This window comes from Cygnus atratus, chromosome 25 (genome assembly GCF_013377495.2).
Source record: "Cygnus atratus isolate AKBS03 ecotype Queensland, Australia chromosome 25, CAtr_DNAZoo_HiC_assembly, whole genome shotgun sequence".
Lineage (NCBI taxonomy): Eukaryota > Metazoa > Chordata > Aves > Anseriformes > Anatidae > Cygnus > Cygnus atratus.
Window position 1 is genome coordinate 1,004,184 of NC_066386.1, and position 24,386 is coordinate 1,028,569.

A 24,386-nucleotide genomic window follows, 5' to 3' on the forward strand; every position below is an offset into this window, starting at 1 on the left:
GGGACGGACCAATGAGCGGCGAGGCGCCTGGAATTATGAATGGGCCGCTGCCGACGTCACGGGGCGCTGCGAAAAGGCGCCCCCGGTGTTGCCCCGCGCCGCCGTACGGCCCCGGCCCCCCCCCCCCCAACGGCACGAGAAGGGGCACGGCTGGAACGGCTCCGGCAGGAAGGGCTCGGCAGGAACGTTTCTATTTCACACGCAGTCCTTTGCTGCCGCGCACCGACACCTCACCCGCACCCACCCCGAGCCCCCTGCGCGGCCCCAGCTCCGCTCCTCGCCGTCCCCTCCGGAGCTCCCCCCCGGGAGCGCTCCCCCCCCCCGGCCGGGGCTGTTTCACGCACCGGGCCCGCAGCGGGCTCCTAACCCGCGCCGGGAGGGAGCGGAGCGGCGTGCTGCCCTCGGTGCTGCAGCGTTACCCCGGGCATTGAGCTCGCGCGGGGACTGGGTGGGCTGCGGGCTGCGAGGGCTGACAGAAGCGGGGCTTTGCTCAGCGAAGGAGCCTGCACACCCTGCCGGACACAGAGCAGCCACCGCCCCGCAGAGCCTGGCACTAAGGACCTACAGAACGGTACCACGCAAGGTGGAGAGAACAGGAAGAGATCTGGCACTAGGCTACGGAACACGAGGGCGCGCGGCTCCTCCAGCTACGGCTTGTTGGCGAGGTCGTGGTCATCACGAAGGGAGTGGCAGGGCCAGAAGTCCAGAGCGCCCGGTGCGCCGCAGCACAGAAATCCAGCACCTCTTTGGGAGACGGGAGCTGTCCCTGGAGAGAGCAATGGACCTGTGCTGGAGGTCTCACCTCTGGGGATATGTGTCCGCTTAGCTCCTGCACAGGAGCAGAGGAAGAACAAGTTTCATCTCTGCATAAAGTTTTTTTCCAAGGCCGCAGGAGTTCTCTGAAGGGAGTGGATATTGCGTTTTACTCGGTCTTCTAGAGTGGAAGTAGACGCACTCTCTAGTTTTAAGCGACTGCAGAAAAAATAACGAATCAAAAAATTAGACTCTCTTTCCAAACATAACACCATTTCTAGCAGGCTTCGTTATCCCCAAGTCATCCACCCAAATGAATCTAAAATAGAAAGCAGGAAATTGTTTCACATTAAAGTCTGCTCTGAAAGAACTGACTAGCTTGTACTTTGGCTTGTAACAAATTCAATGCTTTATTTATCTGTGCTCAGAAACATATTTTTTCAGTAGTTTTCAGGTCTCCTCCATCTTCCAGATATAACTATTAGTTATAAAAGCATCTGTCACAGGGGAGTTGATTGCTTTCTGGGAAGCAAACGAGGGAAAAGCAACGTGTTCCTGAACCAAGGGTGGCGTGCCACTAAAACGGTCCACGTTGTTGTTGCACACAGGTTTCAGTCCCACAAGCCCCTGGCACACAAACTCCCAATGGATTTGCAGGACTAAAGCTGTTGCAAGCTCCTAAAAATAGATTTTTTTTTAACATCTGCTTGTGAAACACTAGGCATTTCTACAGGATGGAGAAAAATAACTAACCGCCAGTCTCCTGGTCTGAGTACTGAGACTAACACAAAAGTTTACGATATTTTTGGGATTAAGAACAGAATTTGGAAAAACTAGATGTCACTAGTTCTACTGCACAACAAAGTACAGACAGATCTACACCATAATCTGAGCATCTCAAAGGCTGATTCCACCACCCACTCACTCCTGAGAAGATGTGGCCTGTATTTCCCCTGAATGAAAAAGCAGATAATAAAGACACTCACTGCAAGAACTTTCCATCTCGGGAGTCCAGCTTCTCCAGCTCTCGTTCCAGCTCCTCCTCTTTTCGGTGTTTCCTGAGGTTGTTTGCTCTCTCTTCTTCCCGCCACTTGGCATTTTCCATCATTTCCTGGCGTTTACGCTCCAGTTCCTCCGGAGAGATCTTTCTATATGTGTAGAAAACACCACTATAAATAAAAAGTACGCTAGGCCACAACCCTCTCTTCCTTTCCGTTCTTTATGAGTTATGACCCTCAAAATTAGAGCTGTTTAACATGGCTTTTCCTTTGGTACCCCATCAGCAAAGCTTGCAAGTTCAAGTCTAAATGTTCTGCTCTACCATGCCCCTAGGAAAGCCTGTTTTTCTCCTCTTTTCAGCCTTCTCATTTTTAATTGACAGGTAAGGTGATGCTGCCAAGGTCACGTTTTCCTGATGACAGTAAAACAGAATGCTTCTAATTAACAGTCCGTAGGACAAAGGCTTTCTTCACATTACTGCCTTGCGAAGTGATGCGAGACACATGGCGAACCAGCAGCCACGTGAATCAGTTTGGGAAGCTGTCCAAGGAGTTAACTAACAACCAAGCTCCAGAGCACTGAGCTGAGCACTTCACCGCTCTCTGTCTTGACCTTCTCGACATCTGATACAATCTATTTTAGACAGAGTAAAATTCGATTCACAGATTACACCCAACTGTTTCACCGTCTTTGGGGCAACTTCCCCCCAAAAGCACAGGGACAAGATTTTGCTTACCTTGTGTACCCTGGAACATGCTGTCGTCGATAGCTCTTTTTAGGGGAAGGGCTTCTAGCTCTTCCTTTCTCCTCTCGATTGCTGTGTTTGCAACACAAAAATACCTCTTTTTAGTACAGATGAACAGAACATACATTATTACACCTCTAAATGTTACCTGGATTTTTTGTACACATTCTGAAACTAAAATCCCTCCTGGAAGTAAAGGACCGTTACCTGGCCACTTTGTAAACAAATTTTAATGGAAGCTAATAGTGTATTGAGTCATATATTTTTAATCTGTTTTAATTATTTCATTAGCAAGCAATGAGTACTTGGTATCTGATTTTATCAGCGTTTAGTAGGGGTAATTCAGCAATTGCAAGTACCTTCTAAAGGAAATTAGTAGCCCAAATTAAGTACAGTCATAAGCAATACCTAACGTGTGCACCCAGAAGGAGGGTGTCGCAAATGAACAGCACATTGTGAAAACAGGCCCCCTCCAGCTGCTAACTCGTGTTTCTGCACTCACGCACAACTGCGCGGCTCCTGCCTTTACACCCAGAACTGAACACTGTGGCAGAAGGAGACTGAGTAACAGGGCTTTTGTTTCTCAGGAACCACCCCCGCCAGCAGCCCTTGGTTTACGTTACCCGTGTCAGCCACACTCACTGTTTGCTGTGTCTAGGCGGAGAGCTCGATCCCCTGCACCCAGACTGTTCTGTGCTCTTCTTGCTCGCACGTCTCTGTGGCGAGCGGGACTGGCTCCTGGACCTGGAGCGATCCCGGTGCTTGTGGGGGGCCCTCTCTTGGCCGGAAGCTGGGGAACTCCGAGACTTGTGGCTCAGGTCAGAGTCTCTAACCTGGAATACAAAAGTGACCTTCAGGAGAGATGTCCCGTGAGAGCATCACAGCGCTGGGAGGCTACAGAGGAGACCCCAGGTTAGACTAAGGGCAGGAGCCAGTGAACATTTTTGTGTTCATGTTTGTGTTATCTCACTTCCTAGGTTCTTATTAAAGCCTGTCCCTAAGAAGACAGTTTAACTTACGGTGCATCATACAAGAAATTGTCATGACAATTAAGCACAGTATTTAAACAGACGTGTGACCCTGGTAAGAGAAAGTAAATAAATCCTAACTTGAGTTCAGAGAGAATAAAAGTCCTACCAGCATCTGAACAGCTTTGGTTTCAAGACTTGGATGGCTCCACATTCAACTTTCTTAAATCATAATCCTCTTCTACTTGGTGGAGCAGCCTCTTGCATCAAGCTGCGTAAATTCTTGCTCCTCCCTAACCCATGAATTTGCTGCTGAAAGCTGTGCGAAACACAGGTACTTACCTGTAAGCCGTATCCTGGGACTTTGGTAGGAGCAGGTTTCCAAGAAGAACTGTTCATCCTCTTCTGAGACCTAATGAGAAAACAGAGCAGTAGTTTTGATGCAGATAAACTCAATAATATAATACTTTTTACATTAAGATGTCATAAAAATAATTTAATGATACAAAACCAATGAAGTAACAATACAGAAACAGGCAAATTAAGAGCATGAATTAGAAAGGTAAGACTTGCAGAGGACTAGAAAGGCAAGAAAAACAGCCAACTGAAACAGGACACGATATTTTTATTACAAAACCTTGAAACATACCTAGCTTTGCTTCGCTCCTCATCACTGCTGGCACTTTCACTGCTAGAACTGCGATGTCGATGTTTCTTGTGCTTCTTCTTCTTCTCTTTCTTCTTCTTTTTCTCTTTTTTATCCAAACTGTTTTGCAGCTATAAAGCAAAACACTATCTCATTAGCAATAATTACTGTCCCTACACCCGTGCAGTCAGCATCACAAGGAAAGGGCAAAGTAACAGAGTTCTCTGTGGAGAAGCTCTTGGGACAAAAGATAAAGCTTTTAGCAAGGTCCTCTCTCAAAACTAGAGAGCTCAACGGAGTGTCAGCATGGTACCAATTCATGCAAAATCCTGCATCTGCTATCACTCTGTGGTACTAAGTCAACAATTAATCGCTAGCTGAAAAAGCACAGCTTAGGAGCAGGAAGAGAAAAATACCCCTGTATCCAAAAGGATGAGAAATTAGTTGTTGCCGACAGACTGATAGGGAACTTTGTCCTATTATACAGGGATTATACAAAGCTGAATTTATTCTGTTTTCCTATGAAAGTCAGTAAACAGAACTCAGCTCCTCCTCCTAAATATTAACTTGACCTATGAACCTGTCCTCAGTGCGTTCAGTGCTTTGAGTCTGTGAAGGAGTACTGAGAAACACCTACCAGTTCTTTGATTTTCTTCATTTTTACAGGATTATTCAAAACTTCTCTCTTCTTCTCCTCCTCTCTCTTTCTAGAACAGGGTAAAAGAAAATTAAACTAGTATTTGCAAGCAACTCAAAGCATATTTTCATGAGACCCCAAGCGCAACCTCTAAAAACATATAAAGCAGAAAAACAGGCAAGTTTGGTATATCAGCAAAACAGGTCCAACTAAGCTGAAGTCTGTCCTTTTCTTCTCCATGAGAGCACAGCTAATAGGGTAAACAAAAATTGTTCTGTTAACATCCATTGGGCTACAACGCTGTTAAACGGCTCAACTCTCAGAGCAGACCAGATATATTTACACGCACATAAGTGGGTGACCTAAGTTTGCAGAGATGAATCAAAGAAGAATGACAATCTTTGTTCAATTCAAGTTAGCACAACTATTGAAAAGCAGCAAACTGACTCACGTTATTTGACATGTTGCTGTGTCTAGAAAACAACCAAAAACCTGTTAGTCATGTAAGCAGCTGATGAACTCTCTGCAGCCAGGACTGCCACCTACAACCTAAAGCTCACAAACAAACAGAAGAAACTCTGAGGAAAGAACTTAACAGCAATCTTTATGTAAACAACTAAGATAGTTCTTATCAAGCTACTATCATGAATGCTTTGCCTGATCTACTGCTGCTTTCGCCCCCACATTTGGTACCTTATCATGAAGAGTGGATCCTCACGGATTTTGTTTGCCATGTCTAGAACAGAATTGGCACCAGACTTGGCAAAAATGGAGCCTGGGAGAAGTCCTGTCTCGTTGGAACAGCCCGCATCCTTGTCTTCTGTCTTCTCAAAGACGTATTTGTCCACGGGGCGACCCATCAGGTATTCCTCTCTGTTGACCATGCCCCCAGGACCCTGGTACATCCACTCCAACTTCTCTTCTCTTTTCCTGTTGCAAACAAGAGCGTCTTATTTTCTATTACAGAACCCTAAAGGTAAAACTTTTACCTTCTAAAGGTAAAACTAAGAGGTAAAACTTAAAGCGCTGGCTCACGAAGGTGAGCAGAAAACTTTCTGCATCGTACACGTTAAAAACAGTGCTGAAAATACATCCCTCAGGGGCACCAGCAGGGCACGGAGCACCTCACCAGGCAGCACTGGTGCCAGCGGCCGCTCCTCACCTGACGGTGCCCATGTCCTCGGCGTAGCGCTGCATCTCCTCGCGGGCCCGCTCCTCCTGCAGCTCCCGCTGCAGCTCCTCGATCTTCTTGCGCTCGGCCTCATGCTTCTGCTCGGCCTTCCACACCTTCTCCACATTGCGCAGGGTCTGCGGGTGCCAGCTCTTCTTCAGGTTCTGCAGGGAGCGACACCACAGAAGGGCCCTTACTCAGCGCCCCAGCAAGGGGCCGGGGAACGGCCTCGGGACCCTCCCTAGCGCGACGGAGCCCTAAGCCCGCACCCCGAGGCCCTCTCCCGACCCCCCGAGGCCCGGTGCCGGTACCCGGAGGCCCGGGGCCGCCTCCAGGAGCCCACGGGCCCGGAGCCCGCACACCAAGGGCCCTTTCCCAGCCCCCCTGAGGCCCTGTCCCGATCCCTCGAGGACCCGGGGCCCACACCCCGGGGCCCACACCCCGAGGCCCACACCCCGAGGCCCGGTGCCGGTCCCCGAAGCCTCCCCCCCAAGCCCGCCCCCCCCTCACCAGGTCGCCCCCCCCCATGGCGCCGCTCGCTCCGCGCTCCCCTCCCCGCCGGGCCCCGGCCGCCGCTCGTCACCGGGCCGTGACGCCGTTTGTCGACGTCACTTCCGCCGCGCCGCTGAGGGCAGCCGCCAAGATGGTGGAAGGAGGCGGGGGAGCAGGGCCCGGCCTCCCCGCAGCCGCAGCCCGTTCCCGTCACCGAGCCCCGGAGGCCCTGGGGCTGGGTCCGCCCGCGGGGGGCTTCGAACCGGGGACCTCCGGGCTCCCAGCCCGGCGCCCTGCCCCGGAGCCACGCGCGGCCCCGAAACGCGCGGCCCCGGCCGCTGGGGCGTGGCGCAGGGGGAGCGCGGCTGCCCGCGGGGTCGGAGGTGCCGGGTTCGAGCCCCCCGGGGGGCGGGAGTCAGCGCCTGGCTGCGTTAACCACAGCTTCCATAAAGCCGTGGTGCTCGCTGTTTATTTCAATTACTACTCAGGCAGGAAAAACTAGATCTGCATCGCCTCTGGTGCTTGTGTGTACGTGCGTTGTTCAGCAAAAACACAGGAGAAATAGGAACGTCAGACCTGGTGTTGTGGTGTAAAGCCGGCAGGAGGCTGGGTACCACACGGCTGCTTCCAGCTCACTCTCTCCAGGTGGGATGGGGGAGAGAACCCGAAAGGGAAAAATACAAGAACTCATGGGCCGTAATAAAGGCAGTTTACTAGGTAAAGCACAAGCTGCGCCCACAAACAAAGCAAAACAAGGAATGAATTCACCATTTCCCATCACCTGGCAGGCGTTCAGCCACTTCCAGTAAAGCACGGCTCATCATACATGAAGGCATTTGTCTGCCCAAGAAACTCCAAATGTTGTCAGCCGCCTCCTTCTTTACCCCAGCTTTTATTGCACGGCATCATATGGCACGGAGTATTTCTTTGGCCAGTGTGGGTCAGCAGTCTTGGTCTGTGTCTCCCTCCTGGCTTGCGCATTCCCAACCTTCTCCCAGCAAGGTGGCATGAGAAGAAAAGTCCTTGGTCCTGTGTAAGCTCTGCGTTGCAGCAACTAAAACATCAGTGTATTATCAACACTATTTTAACCAAAAATCCAAAACACAGCATCATACAAGCCTTAACCAAGAAAATTAGTTCTCTCCCAGCGGAAACCATGACAGTTTGGCAAAAGAACTTGAAGTGACTTCTAAAACCTCTGGGTTTTATAATAAGAAGGTCTCTCCCTATTCTGTCTGTAAAGAAGAAAGGTTGGAAAAGGAGGTAAAGAGGGGGCACCTGGAGTTGAACCAGGGACCTCTTGATCTGCAGTCAAATGCTCTGCCACTGAGCTATACCCCCTTGGCTCAGCAACCAGAAAGGTGCAGGAAAAAAAAATACAGACAGCTCAGATTTTATGTCCACTGGGTGGATTGGTTTTTTATTTGACAGACTCCTTTGCATTAAAATGTACACGCCAAAGTGTATTCAGAGAATCAATACAGGAGACAAAGTGTAGAACCACTGCAGTCTCTTGCCTGATCAAAACGACGACTCCTACAGCCCAGGAACTGGCATCGTGCCTTTGCCTCGTCACTGACATGCACGCAAATTTGGCCGTGCATTTTTAGGTTAACGCTCTGTCTTGGGTTCGGTTCAGAGAGCAGCCCTTTGGCCATGCAGCAGCATGCAGGATCTAAAAGTGAGGCACACGCCTCGTACTTTTTCCTGAAAAAAGCACAATTGCAAGGGGGCACCCGGAGTTGAACCGGGGACCTCTTGATCTGCAGTCAAATGCTCTGCCACTGAGCTATACCCCCTGCAGCAAGCCCTCCGCAAGGTGGTTTTAAAAGCAGTTACACACGCCCAGTGTCTGACCGCGGGTTCAGATTCATCACCCTGACAGCAGCCTGGACAGGGCAACGGATGTAATTTCTGCAGGGAGTCACTACAGAAAATCCCAAACTTACACAAAAACAGCGCAGAGCAACTCAGAGCAGAAGCCCTGAGCTTTCCTGGGCAAAAGGCCGGCTGAAAAAGACATTTAAAAGAGGGGGCACCTGGAGTTGAACCAGGGACCTCTTGATCTGCAGTCAAATGCTCTGCCACTGAGCTATACCCCCCATGTCAGCCTCCTCCATGGCTGGAAATTTTCTGGTCATTCCGAACAACTCCAGCACACCAATAAATTACTCCCGGCAAAAAAAACACTGACGGAAATCTCTCTGCTCACAACCTCCACGGTGCCGGTCCTCTTCTCCTGTCAATCTTCTTCTTGATGCCAGGCTACCACCACGTCTGCCAGAGGACGTTCCCTGCAGACAAACAGTTCAGGGGAAAGCAGTCAACTGAGAAGCCCCAAATGGACCTTTTGGGGACAAAAAGAGGAAAAGGGGAGGGGGCACCCGGATTTGAACCGGGGACCTCTTGATCTGCAGTCAAATGCTCTGCCCCTGAGCTATACCCCCACCTGGGCAGCACCTGCCCGGGGAGCTCCTTGTGGCCGCTGCTGGGGCAGCTCTGCCGCATTCCAGAGCCTGTGCTCACAGCACCTGCAGCACGGCTCCCGCAGGACTTCCCTCTCCTTGGGCTCCCCCACGACTTCCCTCTCCGTGGCCTCCTCCCGGCCTCGCCGGCCCCAGGCCTCGCACCACGCCTGCTCACGGGCTCCTGGGGGACACGACAACCGCTTCCCACTTTGCTTTCTCTTACAGCACCCCGTGCTGGAGTGGGAAAACAGAACGCTCGGAAACACCCACCTCAGAACGCTCGGCCGTGCCTCTGTTTGCTCACGGCCTGCCCTGCCAGCGGAGCACGCGAACCTCGCAGGGAGCAGCTCCTGCGCTGCCCGCGGCCTCGCTGCCTTCCCCTGCCGACGGGCCGGAGGCTGCAGGAAAGGGAAACGCCAACATCCAGAGGCTTTCCTCCAACTTCCAGCCGTGCCGTGCCCTGTGAGGATGAGAGCAAACGTTTTAGCATCAGACAGACATCAAAGGCTTCAGCTTCAGGTAAAAAAAATCCTTGCCAGAAGTAGCGAGCCGCAGCTAGGGAGCACCGGGGTGTGTAATTAATGTAATGAAGCAAAGGGATAATGAATTATAAGTGGGGATAACGAGCTATAGGTGTGGATAACGAGCTATAAGCGTCTCCCACCCCAGCCTGCTTATGCAGGGGACGCAGCCCGGTGCCCAGCCCACCTCACACCGCTGCCCGTTACGGGCCGGGCCCCGCCAGCCCCGCACCAGACCCCGGTGCCGGCCAGACCCTAACCGACCGTGGCTCCTGGGGCAGGTGGGCGGCGGCTGCTGGTAACGGGGCCCTGGGCAGGGGTCCCTCCAGGCCCGCGGGTGCCCGTGGCGCGCATCGCCCCCAGCCCCGCCACCGGCGCAGCCTCCGCCACCGCTCCTCGCTGAGGCCTGGGCCTGGCGCCGTTTGACGACGTCGCTTCCGCCGCGCCGCTGAGGACAGCCACCAAGCCGAGCCCTAAGCGGGACCCCAGGCAACACGGAGAGGGCCTCCTTCTGCCGTTAAAATGTGCTCCCAACGGGAGACTTTGGGTACACCTCAACTGCCCTGGGCAGCCTTTACGAAACCTCACACGCAACAGGACTCTGCGCTTCTCTCTTTCCAAACAAATTGAACTGTATCCATAACTGTAACACGAACCCTAAACCTGACCCTGACACTAATCCCTACTCTAACCCTGAACCCTAACCCTAACACTAAACCTAAACTTAACCCTAACCGTAAGATAACAGTAACCCTAACCCTAACATTAATGACGGTACACCTAACCCTAACCCTAATACTAACCCTAATCCTAACCCTAAACCTAACCATAATGGCGGAGCTAACCCTAACCCTAACCCTAGCCCAAACCCTAACCCTAGGCCTAACCCTAACCCTAGGCCTAACCCTAACACTAACCCTAACTGAAACCGTAACCCTAGCCCTAACCCTCGTGACCCTACAATAAACCTAACCCTAATGACCCAGCACCTACCCTTACCCTAATGACTCTACACCTCATCCTAACCCTAACCGTAACCCTAACCGTAACCCTAACCCTAACCCTGACCCTAACCCTACCTCCAACCCCAACCCTAATGATATTACACCAGACCCTAAACTTAAACGTAACCTTAACCTAAGCTAACACTAAACAAAACCCGAACCCTAACCCGAACCCGAACCCGAACCCGAACCCTAACCCTAACCCTCATGGCCCTACACATAACCCTAACCCTCATGGCCCTACACCTAACCCTAACCCTAATGACTGTACACCTAATCCTAAACCTAACCCTAACCGTAACCCTACCCGTAACCCTAACCCTGACCGTAACCCTGACCCTAACCCTAACCCTAAACCTAACCATAATCCTCATGACCCTACACATAAACCTAACCCTAATGACCCTGCACCCAACCCTGACCCTAATGACTGTACACCTCATCCTAACCCTAACCCTAACCGTAACCCTAACCGTAACCCTAACCTCAACCCCAATGACCCTACACCCAAACAGAAACGTAAACTTAACCCCAAACCTAATCTTATCCAGAACCCTAACACTAACCCTAACCCTAATGACCCTACACCTAAACGTAACCCTAACCCTAACCCTCACCCTAACCCTAACGCTAACCCTAACCCTAAACCCTAACCCTAACCCTAATGATACTACACCTAACCCAAAATTTAAACTTAAACTTAACCCTAAGCTAAGCTTAAACAAAACCCTAACCCTAACCCTAACTGTAACCCTAACCCTAACCCTGACCCTGACCCTAACCCTAACCCTGACCCTAACCCTAACCCCAGTCCTAACCCTAACCCCAAACCTAATGCTAACCCTAATGAGCCTAATCCTAAGCGTAACTCTAACCTTAAAACAAATGGAGTCCCCCCTGTGGAGCTAACCCTAACCCTATCCTTAACCCTTCCCCTAACGACCCTAACCCTAACCCTAGGCAATGGACTTCATTTCTGGACATGGCAATGGTGTTAATTTCTGCAAAGAGATACAGACAGTTACAAAGACACAAAAGCCCATGGACAGCACAGAGCTACTCAGAGCAGAAGTCCCAAACTTTCCTAGACAAAAAGCAGGCTGAAAAAAAGACACCACAGAGGGGGCACCTGGAGTTGAACCAGGGACCTCTTGATCTGCAGTCAAATGCTCTGCCACTGAGCTATACCCCCTTGGCTCAGCAACCAGAAAGGTGCAGGAAAAAAAAATACAGACAGCTCAGATTTTATGTCCACTGGGTGGATTGGTTTTTTATTTGACAGACTCCTTTGCATTAAAATGTACACGCCAAAGTGTATTCAGAGAATCAATACAGGAGACAAAGCGTAGAACCACTGCAGTCTCTTGCCTGATCAAAACGACGACTCCTACAGCCCAGGAACTGGCATCGTGCCTTTGCCTCGTCACTGACATGCACGCAAATTTGGCCGTGCATTTTTAGGTTAACGCTCTGTCTTGGGTTCGGTTCAGAGAGCAGCCCTTTGGCCATGCAGCAGCATGCAGGATCTAAAAGTGAGGCACACGCCTCGTACTTTTTCCTGAAAAAAGCACAATTGCAAGGGGGCACCCGGAGTTGAACCGGGGACCTCTTGATCTGCAGTCAAATGCTCTGCCACTGAGCTATACCCCCTGCAGCAAGCCCTCCGCAAGGTGGTTTTAAAAGCAGTTACACACGCCCAGTGTCTGACCGCGGGTTCAGATTCATCACCCTGACAGCAGCCTGGACAGGGCAACGGATGTAATTTCTGCAGGGAGTCACTACAGAAAATCCCAAACTTACACAAAAACAGCGCAGAGCAACTCAGAGCAGAAGCCCTGAGCTTTCCTGGGCAAAAGGCCGGCTGAAAAAGACATTTAAAAGAGGGGGCACCTGGAGTTGAACCAGGGACCTCTTGATCTGCAGTCAAATGCTCTGCCACTGAGCTATACCCCCCATGTCAGCCTCCTCCATGGCTGGAAATTTTCTGGTCATTCCGAACAACTCCAGCACACCAATAAATTACTCCCGGCAAAAAAAACACTGACGGAAATCTCTCTGCTCACAACCTCCACGGTGCCGGTCCTCTTCTCCTGTCAATCTTCTTCTTGATGCCAGGCTACCACCACGTCTGCCAGAGGACGTTCCCTGCAGACAAACAGTTCAGGGGAAAGCAGTCAACTGAGAAGCCCCAAATGGACCTTTTGGGGACAAGAAGAGGAAAAGGGGAGGGGGCACCCGGATTTGAACCGGGGACCTCTTGATCTGCAGTCAAATGCTCTGCCACTGAGCTATACCCCCTGCAGCAAGGCCTGCACAAGGTGGTTTTAAAAGCAGTTATACACAGAGCCCAGCGTCCGACCGCGGGTTCAGATTCATCACCCTGACAGCAGCCTGGACAGGGCAACGGACGTAATTTCTGCAGGGAGTCACCACAGAAAATCCCAAACTTACACAAATTCAGGCGCTCCGCCGCCGCTCGTCACCGGGCCGCGCCGCCGCTCCGTGACGTCACTTCCGCCGCGCCGCTGAGGGCAGCCGCCAAGATGGCGGAAGGAGGCGGCGGAGCAAGGTCCGGCCCGGCCCGGCCCGGCGCCCCCCCTCCGCGGCTCCCGTTCCCCCGGGAGGAAACCCAAAATCTCTTAGAGCAGCACCGCGAAGGGCCGCAGGTAAAGGAGCGCGCCCCAGCGAGCCGAGCCGGGCGTACGGGGCCTGCCCGCAGCCGCAGCCCGTTCCCGTCACCGAGCCCCGGAGGCCCTGGGGCTGGGTCCGCCCGCGGGGGGCTTCGAACCGGGCACCTGCGGGCTCCCAGCCCGGCGCCCTGCCCCGGAGCCACGCGCGGCCCCGAAACGCGCGGCCCCGGCCGCTGGGGCGTGGCGCAGGGGGAGCGCGGCTGCCCGCGGGGCCGGAGGTGCGGGGTTCGAGCCCCCCAGGGGGCGGGAGTCAGCGCCTGGCTGCGGCTGCAGCCTTGTGAGATCAGCCCCGGGCTGACTCCTGCAGCACCTGCCCCAGCTGCCTGCACGTAACACCTCAGTCGAGGTCCAATTTTCTAGAACGACATTGTGGTTAGCGTTTACTCCCCGAGTGTTTACTCCATCCTTAATGACAGTTACTCGGACAGGAAAAACTAGAATTGCATCCCACGTCTGCAGAACCACGTTGTTAGCTCTTACATGCGTTGTTCAGAAAAAACAAGGGGAAGAAAGTCACAGTTTTCTTCCTGGCAAAAGAAAATCTAGTGATTTCTAAAATGAGAAGCATAAGAAGGTCTCCCCCTATTCTGTATTTAAAGAAGAAAGGTTGGAAAAGGAGGTAAAGAGGGGGCACCTGGAGTTGAACCAGGGACCTCTTGATCTGCAGTCAAATGCTCTGCCACTGAGCTATACCCCCTTGGGTTAATACCCTTACGAGGAGCAGAAAAAAAGGAGCTGATTCCGTGGCACAGGGACTACGAGTACACCTTCGCTTTCTCACAGACAAGGGTATTGATTTTGGCCATATATTTTCTGGTAGTTGCTCAGTGTCTTAAATATGGAAGTTCAGAGACCAGTCCTCTGGGCAATGCAGAAACACACAGGTTCTAAAAGTGTGTTCTATTCATCTCATTTTTGCCTTTAAAAAAAAAGAAACAAACACAATCTTAAGGGGGCACCTGGAGTTGAACCAGGGACCTCTTGATCTGCAGTCAAATGCTCTGCCACTGAGCTATACCCCCTTGGCTCAGCAACTGGACAAGGAGCAGAAAAAAACACAAATACAGAGCCCTGTATAGTTTCTCTCTCTACTGGTTATGCTTTTTTACGTCAGGCTCCTTTGCATCTTAACATACCTGATAAAGCGAGTTCAGTCAGAATCACAGACGAGCGCACGGCGTACTTACTTACACAGCCCAGAGCCACCGCAGTTTCCTCGTTGATCAAAATGACGGCTCCCAGGGTTCAGCGGCTACCAGCCTTTGCTTAGTCACCACCAAGGAGAGGGATTTGGGCCACACATCTTTAGGTGAATGCTGAGTGTCTTGAATATGCAAGTTCAGAGACCAGCCCTTTGGGCAAAGCACAAGGAATTTAAAGGTGAAGAAAATATGTTTTTTTTTTCTTGAAAAAAAAGGGGGCACCTGGAGTTGAACCAGGGACCTCTTGATCTGCAGTCAAATGCTCTGCCACTGAGCTATACCCCCTCCTTCTGAGGGAGTGCACACACAAATAAAACAGCAGTTTAAAACAAGTTCTTCCCCTGTTTTTCTACCTGCCCTCAGTAGGAACCTAGTGCAGCAAATCCTGCTGTGGAAAATTTTATTCCAAGCTTAAAACATCACAGGGGCCAAGATACCGAGACCCCAGACTCCCTCGGAGGACACGCTCTCTGGTTCTCTTCATTCCCTACCAGGCAACCTTCCCAATCCCTCTCCAGTGACACCTGCTTCCTCTTCTAATTTTGCTCTGTTTTGGTTTACTACTCTGTAACTCAGTGGAGAGAAGCACTGCCTCATGGTTTTTTCAATTTGCCCACCATTTCTAAGTCTTCTGATACTGTGAAAAACAAGAAAGAGGAGAGGAAGCTGAGCGCCTCTCCAAGGCCAGGGAGGAAGACCTCGTGTTAGACGGGGCCCTCCAAAGACCAGAAAAATCCATACTGGAAAGACGATTCCAGAAATGTCTCCTAAATTGAGGCATTTTCCAACATTCTGAGAAGATGAAACTGCAAACCTTTACTTGTTACAGTTCTCGTGACCCCTTAAAAACTCTGAGGGAGGGGACACTCCCCAGGGGGCACCCGGAGTTGAACCGGGGACCTCTTGATCTGCAGTCAAATGCTCTGCCACTGAGCTATACCCCCCTGGGCCAGCCCCCTCCTGGATGGGATTTTTCTGGTCATTCCGAACAACTCCAGCACACCTTGGCAAGGTACTCCCAGCACAAAAAGCACCGCTCGAGGATATGCTCCTCTCTCTACTCACAACCTCCGTGGTGCCACTCCTCTTCTCAGCAATCTTGTTGGTGCCTGGCTACCTCCGCATCTGCCAGAGGACGTTCCCTGCAGGGAGTTCAGGGGAAAGCAGTCAACTGAGAAGCCCCAAATGGACCTTTTGGGGACAAAAAGCGGAAAAGGGGAGGGGGCACCCGGATTTGAACCGGGGACCTCTTGATCTGCAGTCAAATGCTCTGCCCCTGAGCTATACCCCCACCTGGGCAGCACCTGCCCGGGGAGCTCCTTGTGGCCGCTGCTGGGGCAGCTCTGCCGCATTCCAGAGCCTGTGCTCACAGCACCTGCAGCACGGCTCCCGCAGGACTTCCCTCTCCTTGGGCTCCCCCACGACTTCCCTCTCCGTGGCCTCCTCCCGGCCTCGCCGGCCCCAGGCCTCGCACCACGCCTGCTCACGGGCTCCTGGGGGACACGACAACCGCTTCCCACTTTGCTTTCTCTTACAGCACCCCGTGATGGAGTGGGAAAACAGAACGCTCGGAAACACCCACCTCAGAACGCTCGGCCGTGCCTCTGTTTGCTCACGGCCTGCCCTGCCAGCGGAGCACGCGAACCTCGCAGGGAGCAGCTCCTGCGCTGCCCGCGGCCTCGCTGCCTTCCCCTGCCGACGGGCCGGAGGCTGCAGGAAAGGGAAACGCCAACACCCAGACGCTTTCCTCCAACTTCCAGCCGTGCCGTGTCCTACCTAGGAAAAAGTCTTCATAAATCAAAGACGTACCATGAGCTGTTGAAAGACAGATCGAGAGAGAACACTTTTATTCTAGTGCTCGTTTCTTACTCATAAGCAGGTGCCTGCTCCTCTCCCCATGGCCTCACAAACAGCTCCATCACCACTGATGTTTTGGAAGGTGGTCACCTCCCAAGGGGTGTTGCAGCAATTCCCCCAGCAGCTGCTGGACCTTCCAGGGTTTGGGGTCTGCTAGGAAGCCACAACTGCTCACCCGCTCCGTAGAACAGCCTGGAGAAGAGACAGTCGCCCTCGGTCCACCCACGTCCCTTTCCCAGTTTCCCCTCCCCAGCCGCTGCTGGTGCACAGCTCGTGCTGAATCCAGCAGGAAAGTCTAAAAAACGACTTCTAGGCCACAAGATGTCGGCCCAAACACCACAGAACTGCAGGCAGCTGCTTGGAGACATCCAGGCTCCTTTTTTCTGTTTCTCAAGCAAAGCATTTAGCTCCAGAAATGCGTTCATGGCTCTCCTTCAGCTAGAGAAGGTCACAAGCAATTTCACATCGCTTAGGGAGCTTTTACAGCATCTGGGGTAGGCAACACCCTGCAGCTGATCATGACCCCTCTCAGGTGATTTGAACGTTCAGGCACCCCCTGTACTCGCAGTTAGCAGCCGGTGACCCCCTGCCTGTTTCACCACTGGTCGAGGTTTTGAGGCACAAACTGCAGCCACTCCCTCAGCTGACAGCAGTGGGCTCGATGTATCCTTGCACTGTCTCCAGCAAGGTCTGAGAAAGCATTTTTTAGCCGGCTGTACAGAACAAACTCTGCGAGTTTAATCTGATGCACCTCAGGCAAGAATTTCCCCCACGCAGAATCAGACTTCAGTTAAATTGCCCATTCTGGAAGAAAATTTCTAACGCTTGAGAGCCCCTGTACAAACGGTTTTCGTGGAAGTTTTCAAAAGGACCTGTTTTTATCCATGTTGGATGAATTCAGCCAGTGCTGGGAAGATCTGTCATTCCAGGGCAAGCACCCTCCAGACGCAGGAGTCCCAGTACGCAAGAACTCGCCTCAAAGAGGCTGATCACTGGATCTTAACCACCAGGCCCCCTCTCCCGCTGTTGGACCTGCCTGCATACAAAGTTCTGGAAAACGTTTCCCAGACCTGAAATAATTTAACACCGTCACGCCTAGCAGAGGACGGTAGTTCAAGCTTAACAATGGCAAGGAAGACACTCTTTATTTGGTACAAGTACTTTTATTTCATCTCTGCAAAGATGAGCACGTTTATGCAATGCTTCCTGCATTGGAGGCTATCCTGGGCCACAGATCTGCACACTCCTTAGCCACAGGGCCTGTGATTGCAGAACCTGGCGAAGAGAAAAACAAGACAGCGCGTTAGAGAGCCGTGCAGGTGTGACGGTACACAGCGACATCTTGCACAAACAGCAGGTCAGCCTGGCTGCACGCTCAAGTCTGAGGAGAATCCGGAACCTTCCGCCCAGGCTGGCCGAGCTCTCTACCAGGTACTGCCCGCCATCCCGCTCCGCCTCTGCCCGGTGCAGGAAGGCTCCCGTCCGTACCTTTCATTTCCCCTTTATTGTTTACTATCACTCCTGCGTTGTCCTCGAAGTACAGGAATACTCCATCTTTTCTCCTGTATGATTTCCGCTGCCGAATTACCACTGCTGGGTGCACTGCAAAGGGAAACGAGCAACTCAGTATCCTGAGCATCCTGCTCAGCAGCAGACACCCCAGAGGAGCAACTCTGCTGCAGCATTTAACCCAACGCATCTCTTATCTACGCTACTTTGCTAGGGAGCTGAATTGCGCGTTGGGGCCGCAGTTCCAACACAGGCTACGCGTTCAGCAGGGCTGACAGGTAAGTCACCCTACTCTCAACCTTTCAGCACTCACATCACACAACGTATTAAGTTTCTTCAGCAACTCCTGGGATCGTAGCCAACACCCCTGGCATCACGCTGGCAGAGCAGGACTGATGCTCACGGAGTGAATCAAAAGTTTACCCTGACAGCAATTTTTTTTTAACCACCCTTATAAGAGGTAGCGTTTTTTCCACTCCTACCAGTTCTGATCAACTGCAACGGTTGCACATTTACAGAATTTGAAAAATCTGATATGAACTTCACATCTTTAATAACGGAGAACTCTGTCAACTCATTGGCTATACTGGAATGAAGCTTCAAGTTCATCTAGAGACACGGGTGTAAATATAAGGGTCTTATTCATACCTCAGTTACAAGAGGAGGAAGTGTCAGCTGCCATCGTGTCTCACATTCTATAGCACGTGGTGCTTTCCTTGGCTCTAAGGGAAACTATCTTGAAAACAAGAGTACACTTAAAGCTGACAACTAGACTTCTACCCACAAAAGTCACTGTTTATTTCTAAATCTGTCAATTTACAGACACAGCTCAGCAAGAACCCCTTCCTTCCCCTCCAGAACAGCAGCAATCTCCCAGACCTTGTCACACCACTGATTGAAATGAACAGCACGAGCTGCCACTTCACCCAAAAGCGATGCTTTTCTCTGCCCTTCCACGACAACTCACTGAGCCACTGGACGCAGACCCAACAAGTGCTTTTTAGAAGGGTGGAGCGAGCGCTCCGGACAGCAGGCGCCTGCCTCCTGCAGTGGTGTAAGGCAGGACTCTTGGTGCCCTTGAGGGGAAGGCCTGCAGCCCCCTGCTCACAGGGACACCTCTCAGAGGAGCAGCTGTGCTGCAGCTGAGGTTGAGAAGCGCCCCGCAGGCGCAGCCGCCCCTCTCCACGCTCACCTTTCTTTCTCAGCTCTGGCTTGCCCTTTTTGACGGTTGCCATGACCATGTCACCCACGCCGGCCGCCGGCAGCCTGTTCAGGCGCCCCTTGATGCCCTTCACGGAGATGATGTACAGGTTCTTGGCGCCTGCGGAGAGAAAGGCTCAGCATTAACCAGGCTGCACCGCGACACGCCTCCCCTGCAGGATCCTATCAAAAAACCCGCTGAAGCTCACGGCACCAGCTGCTGCTTCACCCCAAAGCGGTGCTATCGCCGTGCCCTCCCACAGGGGCTCAGTAAGGCACAGACCCGCCGATCCGGGCGGAGAGCCGCGTTCCGGGCCCACGCAGCCGCTCCCCGCCTCCCGCCCCCCCGCCCCAGCGGCGGACCCGGGGCCCGGCTCACCCGTGTTGTCCGCGCAGTTGATGACGGCGCCCACGGGCAGGCCGAGGGAGATGCGGAACTTGGCTCCGGAGGAACCGCCGCGTCCTGCGGGCAGAGAACAGGCGTGAGGCCGCCGCGGCCTGCGCGGGGCCGCCGGGGCTCAGGCACCGGCTGCGGCCTCCGGGCCCCGAGCTCCCGGCCGGATCCCCGGGCTCAGAGGCGCTCCGAGGCGCTCCGGGCTCCCCCCGGCCCGGCACCAGCCCCGGGGGCGGCGACCGGGGCCGGATGGCGGCGGATGGGGCCCAGGCCCGGCGCCCGCCTCACCTCGCTTCGACATCTTGGCGCCGGAAGAGGGGGAGGCGCGCGGGGCACGCCGGGATATGGGGCAGCACCGCCCCCCTCCCCTCCGGCGCGGCCGGTGTCACGTGGCGGGGGTGTCACGCGGCGAGGGGATATCACGTGCAGGGAGTGGCACGTGGCGCCCCCTGCAGGCGGCGGGCGGGGGCGCAGCGCCGGTACCGGGAGCACCGGGCGGGAGGGGGGGGGAGCGGGGGGGCAGGAGGGGTAGGGGGGGCGCGGCCCCCTTCGGGCTCCCCACGCGTGCCGCGGGCGGGCCCCCCCTGCCCTGGGGTGCGCCGTGGACACCGGGAAAGGCTTCCGGCCGGGCCCTGACGGTTCAATTTGGGGTGAAAATCCACGGTTTTGGGGTTTTGTTCCCGAAAAGGGGAGAGCGGTTAAACGATAGGAGGAGAGGGGCCGAAAACAAACAAATAAAGAAAGGAAACGTAAAAGAGGGGGCACCCGGATTTGAACCGGGGACCTCTTGATCTGCAGTCAAATGCTCTGCCACTGAGCTATACCCCCTGCCCAGACCCAACCCCCTCCGCACCCCTTTACCCGTGGCGGGGGGGGGGGGGGGGGGGGGGGGGGGGGGCAGGGGCAGGCCGGGGCTTCTCTGGAATCGGCCTCTTCTGGATTTTACCTCCGCAGGACTTTTCCAGCCCTGGCAGCTTTACAAAACCCGGCGTCGTTCGCCCACAGCCTGAAAGAGCCTTTTGCCTGCAGGCGACGTACAGTGGATTTACTCAGGGGGTTTCCAGGTTTATTTTCAGGGAGGCGCAAGCGGCACTGCTCGCGATGTTCCATCGCCCCCAAACGCTGCGCGGGGCTGGGGATGCAGCCTGATGGCTTGAAGGCAAATGACGGGAAATAACGGCAGTAAGCGCAGAGGTACGGGGTTTAACAGCCGTGAATTGAACTGCTGACGGTAAACGCCCGGTTTGTAGCTGATGAGAGAAGTACAAAAGCATTGCCTGGAGTAACAGCACAAACGTCCTGCGCTGCTCTGTTTTCCAGGACATCTTCCGCGAGTGGGGTCCCGAAAGGCCATCGGCTCTCACCCATCACCAGACCCATCAGGAGAGGAGCGCGGGCCAAACCGCAGGGCACGCTGACGCGTGGGGCCAGGCCGAGTGTGCCAGACGCAAGATGCAGCTCCGGAAAAAAAATAGAGCAAGCCGTAGGTGGGACAGCACCCGGCAGAGCCGTGTCCTCGGCTGCCCCGGGGAAGCAGCAGCTTCGCCGCGTGTAGGGGCGAGGCTGAATTGTGGCGTACGGGGAGCGTGCCCGCCCGAAACCCTTGGGTGACGAACAGGCTCTGTCACCCAGCAGCATCTCCTGAGCCAAGAGAGCAAAAACCACCCACGAGGACATCCCAGAGAGCTGGGTGCACAGAAAAGCGTGCCTTATTTTAAGGCAAAATGGCCCAGGAAAGGGTGGGAGGCAGGCTGGTGGGGGTGGGAAGTGCCGGGTGAGGTATCAGGAAGGGAAGGAGTGGGCGCCCTGCGAGAGGATCAGATAAGCTGCTTTTAAACGAAGGAAACCAATTTGAAGCCGCATCCTGAAACGAAGAAGGGGGAAGAGAGCCGAGCGCAGCCTCGTTTGGCGTGGGCGTGCGTTATTAAGTACTCCTGCCTTTGTGAGGCTCCTTCTTTTGCGACAGGCTCTGGGATGGGATAACGCTGGGGGACCTGGGGCGCAGCTGCCCCCGGGCGGGAGCAGCGACAGGAGCAGTGACAGCGTCCTGCCCGCGGCCTTTGCGTTGTGGGGTCAGGATCCAGCGCTGCCGGCCTGACCCTGAGCACAGCGCTGCGAAGCGGCCGCCCTGCACACGCAGGAGGCACCCACGGGAGCCGGGGCCGCGTGTCTGTGCCCTGCTGGCTGCGCGTTCCCGCTGCGCCTCGAAACAGCGAGGGGGAAAACACGCGTGGGAGCGGAAAAATGAAAATAAAATCCGTCTTCGAGGGGGCACCCGGATTTGAACCAGGGACCTCTTGATCTGCAGTCAAATGCTCTACCACTGAGCTATACCCCCGGCTGCCGCTGCGCTCGCCCCGCGCGCTCTAAGTGCGCGCCGCGGCCCCACGCGTGGGCGGGGCGGGACCGGGGGGGCCCCGCTGGGGTCCCGGGGGGGCTGCGGGGCAGGGGTAAGGGGCCGCGCGTGGGCGGCCGTGCAAAGGGGCCGCGCGTGCACGCGTGGGCGGCCGTGCACCGCGCGCGTGCACGCGGGGAGGGCCGCCCCGAGCACGCGCGCGCGGGCGGGAGCCCCCCTCGGGTGGGGGGGGGGGGGGTGTGTGTGTGGGGGGGGGGTGCCGCGTGTGCCCGCCCCCGCCCACACCGCGATTTGCTCACGGGTGGGGGGCGGGCGCGCGTGCAAGGGCACGTGTGTGTGCGTGCGCGCGCGCGGAGAGAGGGGGGGCGCGCGTGGGTGGGCGCGCGCCACGGCTCCGCCCCCCCCCCCGCGAAACCCCTCCCCTGCCCCCTCCCCCGTTCCCCCCCCCTTATTTAGCGGCGCGGGGCGCGGGCGGCGGCCCAGAGGCGGCGGCGGCAGCGGCGGGCGGCAGCGGAGCCCGGCCATGAACCCCAACTGCGCCCGCTGCGGGAAGATCGTGTACCCCACCGAGAAGGTCAACTGCCTCGACAAGGTGGGTGCGGGGGGGGGGCACCTGCCCAGCCACGCTCCGCGCTGGACGCCCCCGGGGCTCCCGGTGCCGCCGCCGCCCGCACCGGCGGGTGCTGCGGGGCCGGGGGGGGGACCGGGACCGGGACCGGGGGCCGGGGGCGCAGCCCCGGTCCCGGCGGGAAGGGGAGCGGCGGCGAGCGCTGCCCCTGGGAGCCGCATCTGGTTCGCGTTACCCCGGGTTTTGTTGATTTTATTTTATCTTTTTGTTTTAATTTTTTTTTTTTAAGTCTCCGGTTCCGCCCGCTGCCTCCCAGCTCCGGGTTCTCGCCTTGGGAGCTGCCCGGCGGAGCGCGGTGCTCCCGGTTCTCTGTGGGGTGCTTTAACCGAAATAAACCCCGGGGCAGCCTCTCGGGTGCTGTTGGGGTCTGGCCTTAGGCCTGGAGGAGGAGGAGGAGGACGAGGTGGTTGTGCCTCGATCCCTCGCTGTCCTCCGGCTGCTGCTGGGGCTCCGTGCCCCCCCCCGGGACCCCCCAGAGCCGACCCCTCCCGGCGAGCGGAGCTGCTCTCCTCCTCCTCCTCCTGCCCCAGGCTTCTGGGACCATCCGTGCGGGGACTAAAAAAAGTAACTCCAAGAATGCAAAGATCTCAGCAGCGACATTCCTGAGCTCCGGCGGACCCTATTGCTCGCATTTTTAACAGATGATGTTTCCTCCTTGAGCTGGGAATGGCTTTGTGCTCAACTCTCAGCCCAGTGTCCCGGGGAGTCTCCCGTTTGTGCGGAGCAGCGAAGTGCCGCTGTCTGCTGGCCTCCCGTCGCTCCGGGGGCTCTGAATTGGGGATAATTGGAAGGGAAGGGGGCTGGCGCGTCGCTTCTTCCTGTGCAGGCAGCCTCTGGCTTCTGTGCTACTTCTGAGCTGGCAATTGTGTGCTGCCATGAAGGCATGAGTAATGTGCGTCCTCGCACCACGTATTCTAGCTCTTTGGGAGCAAGCCGTCAGCTGCAGCGGTCACCCTGTGCTTCTGGGGCCTTGCTGGGTGTCTGTGCTCCAAGTCACCTGGTGACATACAGCACCCCCTAACAAAGCAGCTCCCCCAGCAAGCTCCCTGTTAATCCTTCCTGGGGCCCCTGGCTGCTGAGGCAGGGCTGGAGGAGCCCGGCCACCTCCCGTAAGGGCACAGGATAAGCAGTTTTATCAGCGTGGATGTCCCCCTGCTTCGCTCTGCCCCGAGCAAAGTCTAAAGGGCAGCTCTGGGGCTGTTTGCACAAGGCTGGAGTTGGACCAAAGGCAGCAGCTGCGAAGGGCTCCTGGGAGGAGAGGTGTGTGAGGCTGCATGGAAGCTTTCCGTGTCTCTGCTGGCGTGCGACAGGCAGATGTTGTTTGGTTTTCTCCCCAGCGTCCTGGTAGTGAAATCAGGAAGGGCAGCTACCAGCTTCTCCTCTGAGAGTCACAGCAAATGCGGAAAAGTTGCTTCTGTGCTGGGCTTTAGAAATGCAGCACAGCGGCCGAAGTGAGGCTGCCTGCCCGAAGCGCTGCGTGGGGCGAAGCTCTGCCTCTCCCCTTCTGATGCTGACACCCCATGAGAGGCGAAGGCACCGGGCAGTGCCTGTCCTTACCCCCCCGCCCCACCACCAGGGTGCTGTGCCACAGCCAACTTCCGAGCTGGGAGTGGCTGGGGCTGCCGAGCTCCAAGCCCTTGTGAGGCTGATGCTGGGTGACTTTAAAACAAGCAGAAGCCAGAATTTGCCCTTACTGTGTTAGACCTCATTATGAGTGTCCCCAGCCCTGTTAGTCTCTCCTGATGTCATCTTAATCCTCCACCTCTCAGGTGGTGCTGGCTCCTGAGCTTGCTCCCGGGTGTGCAGCCGTGGTTTGCCTGCTGGGTGGATGCTTTGCAGCTGCAGCACGAGCTGTGAAATGGGTGCAGGACGTGCCCTGGCTGTGAGCCCTGTCCCTTGTCTGCCACAAGTGGCGGCGCTGAAAGCGCTGTGTGTCCGGAGAGCGGCTGGCCTGGATCGCAGCGGGTTGCTGCCAGTGGAGCCCAGCCTGTGGGCACGGTGTGCTGTGTGGCTGTACCTAGGGCCTGCTCCAGGTGCTCAGAGCACTTTAAGCTTGGAATTGGAAGCACAGGGGTCGATGCTCCTGCAGAAAGCTCTCTGAAGCTTGTCCCCCTTCTCTGCAGCGCTGCTGGAGGGTGAGCGGTGG

General features: G+C 55.2%; 3 protein-coding genes, 2 long non-coding RNA genes and 16 other non-coding genes across 23 annotated transcripts in view; 1 reads left to right on the forward strand and 20 right to left on the reverse strand.

The window, feature by feature from the left end:
• Positions 1–250: 250 nt before the first annotated feature.
• On the reverse strand, positions 251–6,531 carry CWC25 (CWC25 spliceosome associated protein homolog). Its single transcript, XM_035569868.2, has 10 exons — positions 6,430–6,531; positions 5,911–6,083; positions 5,442–5,678; positions 4,749–4,818; positions 4,115–4,242; positions 3,808–3,877; positions 3,140–3,330; positions 2,489–2,569; positions 1,740–1,901; positions 251–972 (listed from the first exon to the last, which is right to left on the reverse strand). The coding sequence occupies exons 1-10, from the start codon at positions 6,445–6,447 to the stop codon at positions 858–860; spliced, it is 1,245 nt and encodes a 414-aa protein (XP_035425761.1). The 5' UTR covers positions 6,448–6,531; the 3' UTR covers positions 251–857.
• A 940-nt stretch (positions 6,532–7,471) lies between these two features.
• Positions 7,472–9,826, reverse strand: LOC118259968 (uncharacterized). Of its 2 annotated transcripts, none has more exons than XR_004782139.2 (3): positions 9,665–9,826; positions 9,150–9,339; positions 7,472–8,705 (listed from the first exon to the last, which is right to left on the reverse strand). It is a non-coding gene; the product is annotated as an uncharacterized LOC118259968 (long non-coding RNA). The 2 variants fall into 2 exon arrangements; XR_004782140.2 differs by having other exon boundaries at positions 9,588–9,826.
• On the reverse strand, positions 7,681–7,752 carry TRNAC-GCA (transfer RNA cysteine (anticodon GCA)). Its single transcript has one exon. It is a non-coding gene; the product is annotated as a tRNA-Cys (tRNA).
• On the reverse strand, positions 8,139–8,210 carry TRNAC-GCA (transfer RNA cysteine (anticodon GCA)). Its single transcript has one exon. It is a non-coding gene; the product is annotated as a tRNA-Cys (tRNA).
• TRNAC-GCA (transfer RNA cysteine (anticodon GCA)) lies at positions 8,442–8,513 on the reverse strand. The gene has a single exon. It is a non-coding gene; the product is annotated as a tRNA-Cys (tRNA).
• Positions 8,787–8,858, reverse strand: TRNAC-GCA (transfer RNA cysteine (anticodon GCA)). The gene has a single exon. It is a non-coding gene; the product is annotated as a tRNA-Cys (tRNA).
• A 1,698-nt stretch (positions 9,827–11,524) lies between the features above and the next one.
• TRNAC-GCA (transfer RNA cysteine (anticodon GCA)) lies at positions 11,525–11,596 on the reverse strand. Its single transcript has one exon. It is a non-coding gene; the product is annotated as a tRNA-Cys (tRNA).
• Positions 11,597–11,642: 46 nt separating this feature from the next.
• On the reverse strand, positions 11,643–16,103 carry LOC118259969 (uncharacterized). The gene is made up of 2 exons (XR_004782141.2): positions 15,879–16,103; positions 11,643–12,549 (listed from the first exon to the last, which is right to left on the reverse strand). It is a non-coding gene; the product is annotated as an uncharacterized LOC118259969 (long non-coding RNA).
• Positions 11,983–12,054, reverse strand: TRNAC-GCA (transfer RNA cysteine (anticodon GCA)). Its single transcript has one exon. It is a non-coding gene; the product is annotated as a tRNA-Cys (tRNA).
• Positions 12,286–12,357, reverse strand: TRNAC-GCA (transfer RNA cysteine (anticodon GCA)). The gene has a single exon. It is a non-coding gene; the product is annotated as a tRNA-Cys (tRNA).
• On the reverse strand, positions 12,631–12,702 carry TRNAC-GCA (transfer RNA cysteine (anticodon GCA)). The gene has a single exon. It is a non-coding gene; the product is annotated as a tRNA-Cys (tRNA).
• TRNAC-GCA (transfer RNA cysteine (anticodon GCA)) lies at positions 13,720–13,791 on the reverse strand. The gene has a single exon. It is a non-coding gene; the product is annotated as a tRNA-Cys (tRNA).
• Positions 14,045–14,116, reverse strand: TRNAC-GCA (transfer RNA cysteine (anticodon GCA)). Its single transcript has one exon. It is a non-coding gene; the product is annotated as a tRNA-Cys (tRNA).
• TRNAC-GCA (transfer RNA cysteine (anticodon GCA)) lies at positions 14,510–14,581 on the reverse strand. The gene has a single exon. It is a non-coding gene; the product is annotated as a tRNA-Cys (tRNA).
• On the reverse strand, positions 15,169–15,240 carry TRNAC-GCA (transfer RNA cysteine (anticodon GCA)). Its single transcript has one exon. It is a non-coding gene; the product is annotated as a tRNA-Cys (tRNA).
• TRNAC-GCA (transfer RNA cysteine (anticodon GCA)) lies at positions 15,516–15,587 on the reverse strand. Its single transcript has one exon. It is a non-coding gene; the product is annotated as a tRNA-Cys (tRNA).
• A 1,193-nt stretch (positions 16,104–17,296) lies between the features above and the next one.
• On the reverse strand, positions 17,297–19,677 carry RPL23 (ribosomal protein L23). The gene is made up of 5 exons (XM_035569867.2): positions 19,545–19,677; positions 19,242–19,325; positions 18,855–18,983; positions 17,642–17,755; positions 17,297–17,428 (listed from the first exon to the last, which is right to left on the reverse strand). Exons 1-5 carry the CDS (start codon positions 19,555–19,557, stop codon positions 17,346–17,348), a joined length of 423 nt encoding a protein of 140 aa, XP_035425760.1. The 5' UTR covers positions 19,558–19,677; the 3' UTR covers positions 17,297–17,345.
• On the reverse strand, positions 18,541–18,672 carry LOC118259996 (small nucleolar RNA SNORA21). The gene has a single exon (XR_004782147.1). It is a non-coding gene; the product is annotated as a small nucleolar RNA SNORA21 (small nucleolar RNA).
• A 335-nt stretch (positions 19,678–20,012) lies between the features above and the next one.
• Positions 20,013–20,084, reverse strand: TRNAC-GCA (transfer RNA cysteine (anticodon GCA)). The gene has a single exon. It is a non-coding gene; the product is annotated as a tRNA-Cys (tRNA).
• Positions 20,085–21,522: 1,438 nt separating this feature from the next.
• Positions 21,523–21,594, reverse strand: TRNAC-GCA (transfer RNA cysteine (anticodon GCA)). The gene has a single exon. It is a non-coding gene; the product is annotated as a tRNA-Cys (tRNA).
• Positions 21,595–22,072: 478 nt separating this feature from the next.
• LASP1 (LIM and SH3 protein 1) overlaps positions 22,073–24,386 on the forward strand; it is a 30,601-nt gene continuing 28,287 nt past the window's right edge. The window contains exon 1 of one of the 2 annotated variants that reach the window (XM_035569865.2): positions 22,073–22,204. In XM_035569865.2, the coding sequence (XP_035425758.1) occupies positions 22,136–22,204 (69 nt within the window). In that variant the 5' untranslated portion in view covers positions 22,073–22,135. The remainder of the gene's footprint in view (positions 22,205–24,386) is intronic. The other variant, XM_035569864.2, reaches the window with a different exon arrangement.

Bases quoted from the DNA above. Each gene is read 5' to 3' on its own strand.
- CWC25 (XM_035569868.2), bottom strand. The intron at 3,331-3,807 runs GTAAGTACCTGT...TTTGTATTCCAG, and splicing joins TCCCAGGATACGGCTTACAG to GTTAGAGACTCTGACCTGAG. The intron at 1,902-2,488 runs GTAAGCAAAATC...CTACACATATAG, and splicing joins CATGTTCCAGGGTACACAAG to AAAGATCTCTCCGGAGGAAC.
- RPL23 (XM_035569867.2), bottom strand. The intron at 18,984-19,241 runs GTGAGCCGGGCC...TTCTCTCCGCAG, and splicing joins CAACTGCGCGGACAACACGG to GCGCCAAGAACCTGTACATC. The intron at 17,756-18,854 runs GTGAGCGTGGAG...TTCCCTTTGCAG, and splicing joins GCCAGAGCTGAGAAAGAAAG to TGCACCCAGCAGTGGTAATT.